General features: G+C 34.7%; 1 protein-coding gene across 1 annotated transcript; it reads left to right on the forward strand.

Moving 5' to 3' along the window:
- Positions 1–175: 175 nt before the first annotated feature.
- Positions 176–1,120, forward strand: LOC124893338 (MADS-box protein JOINTLESS-like). Its single transcript, XM_047404362.1, has 3 exons — positions 176–401; positions 754–853; positions 962–1,120. Exons 1-3 carry the CDS (start codon positions 289–291, stop codon positions 971–973), a joined length of 225 nt encoding a protein of 74 aa, XP_047260318.1. The 5' UTR covers positions 176–288; the 3' UTR covers positions 974–1,120.
- The last annotated feature ends 746 nt before the right edge of the window (positions 1,121–1,866 follow it).

Raw genomic sequence — 1,866 nt, forward strand, 5'->3', positions numbered from 1 at the left:
AGTCTATGTAATTTAGACTATTTAGTAAAAATATGTTATGGTGTTATATAATTTTTTTCATTTTTATATATAGTGTTTTTATCAAAGTGTTCTTCGAAAAAGTACCTAGTTTTTCGAGTGTAACAATTTGTCTGTGGCTAATTAATTTGAAAATCAATTCTACCAATATTAGAGCAGTATTCTGTACTTGATTAGTGTTTCAAAAATGCTTGGAGAAAAGCTAGTTTTTCTTTAGTTTATTAATTTTTTTTTAAAAAAGTGCTTTTGACTTCTCATAAGCTTGGCCAAATGGGCTATAATTATCTCAATTTCCACCACACTTGGTTGTTTCATTTGCAGAGTGAGAAGAAAACCTATGCAACACTTAGCAGGGATTTTGTGGAGAAGAATCGAGAGTTAAGGTAATTGTTAGTTTTCTTTTGAGAAAACCTATTTGCTTGCTATTGTAAAATCTGTTAATTAAAGATGTATCCATTTTTTTATTTTTTTTTTGTAGGATTATAGATGTATTTAATCCATTTTAAATAACTCATATTGTTTATGTTCTATTCTTTATAAATACCTACCTCACAGGCCAGAAATTTAAGTCTTTTGTTATGAATTCTACTAATGAGTGTTTCCATCTCTGATATTTCCCAACAGTAAGAACCCATCGGCATATTATTTATATATATATATCTTACTACTGGAAAAGTTAACCTAATTGTCGTAATTAATATCAAATTGCAAATTATGACTTACTATATATGCTAGGCAACTTCATGGAGAAGAGCTGCAAGGACTTGGGTTGGATGAATTAATGAAATTGGAGAAATTAGTAGAGGGAGGAATAAGCCGTGTCCTCAAAATTAAGGTCCTATATATCTTATTACTATTATTTGCCTTAACTCTCTTATTATTTGTTGTTTCATTTGCTTTGTATCTTGCTATTTTACTGCATATTTTTCTTGCAATCTGTCAGGATTCGAAATGAGGCCCTGACTGTGATGGGCATCCCGAACCATGAAGGCCCGAGAGACCCCTTAGCATGTAATCATAAGCATAACTCATACGCTATAAATGTGCGGAAGATAAATTGAAAATGCAAAGGAAATTTATAATACAAATAGTGTCAACAAAATATGACAATATAATACTCAACTTTCGCCTACGAAGCCTCTGTTGACCACTAACTGTCTAGGCTGGGACAAGGCTCCCTGCTGAACCATAAACTGACTGAGATTACATATAGATAGAATGCCTTCCAATGTAAGGGAGGCTCACCAACTTTGAACTCATGAAACAATCTACTGCTGCTGCATTGGACCGCAGGACTAAGCCTCAGATCCTACATTATAAGATAATGTAGCCGCCACGAAGGACGATCAATACCTGAAATGTATTGATATGCAGAACTAACAAAAAACAACATATATTTTATATAAAATAGTCGAGAGCATTAAGAAAACAATTTACCATAATAGGTATCAAAACACATTGGCATAATTCAGTGAGCTTCAAAACATCCTTGTAAGTTATGACTCAACTCTTTGTTTTACTTCTGAGCTAGATGGTACACCCTACAAGTCTACAATTTCATGGGCCATATGGAACCCTCCCTGGACTCGACGATTAAGCCCCTAATTCAAGTTTGCCGCAAGGATTGAAGTATTAGTAAGGGAAGGGGGGGGGGGGGGCACGCAAGATCACAAAGCAGGATATCATAATCCCAAATCAAATCAACACGTCATGGTAGTGCACAAGATCACAAAGCAGGGCTTCTAACCATAGTCCCAAATTGGGACAACATGAATCAAGGTACACAAGATAACAAAACAGGGTAACAGAATCCTGCATCGGTAAATTACGGTTTTCAGCATTGAGTCT

Source organism: Capsicum annuum, unplaced genomic scaffold (assembly GCF_002878395.1).
Source record: "Capsicum annuum cultivar UCD-10X-F1 unplaced genomic scaffold, UCD10Xv1.1 ctg57750, whole genome shotgun sequence".
Lineage (NCBI taxonomy): Eukaryota > Viridiplantae > Streptophyta > Magnoliopsida > Solanales > Solanaceae > Capsicum > Capsicum annuum.

What these genes read in the sequence shown, in the direction of transcription:
- LOC124893338 (XM_047404362.1), top strand. Translation starts at nt 289, where the DNA reads ATGGGCTATAATTATCTCAATTTCCACCACACTTGGTTGTTTCATTTG. An exon ending in GAGAAGAATCGAGAGTTAAG is followed by an intron (nt 402 to 753) that starts GTAATTGTTAGT and finishes TATATATGCTAG; the next exon opens with GCAACTTCATGGAGAAGAGC.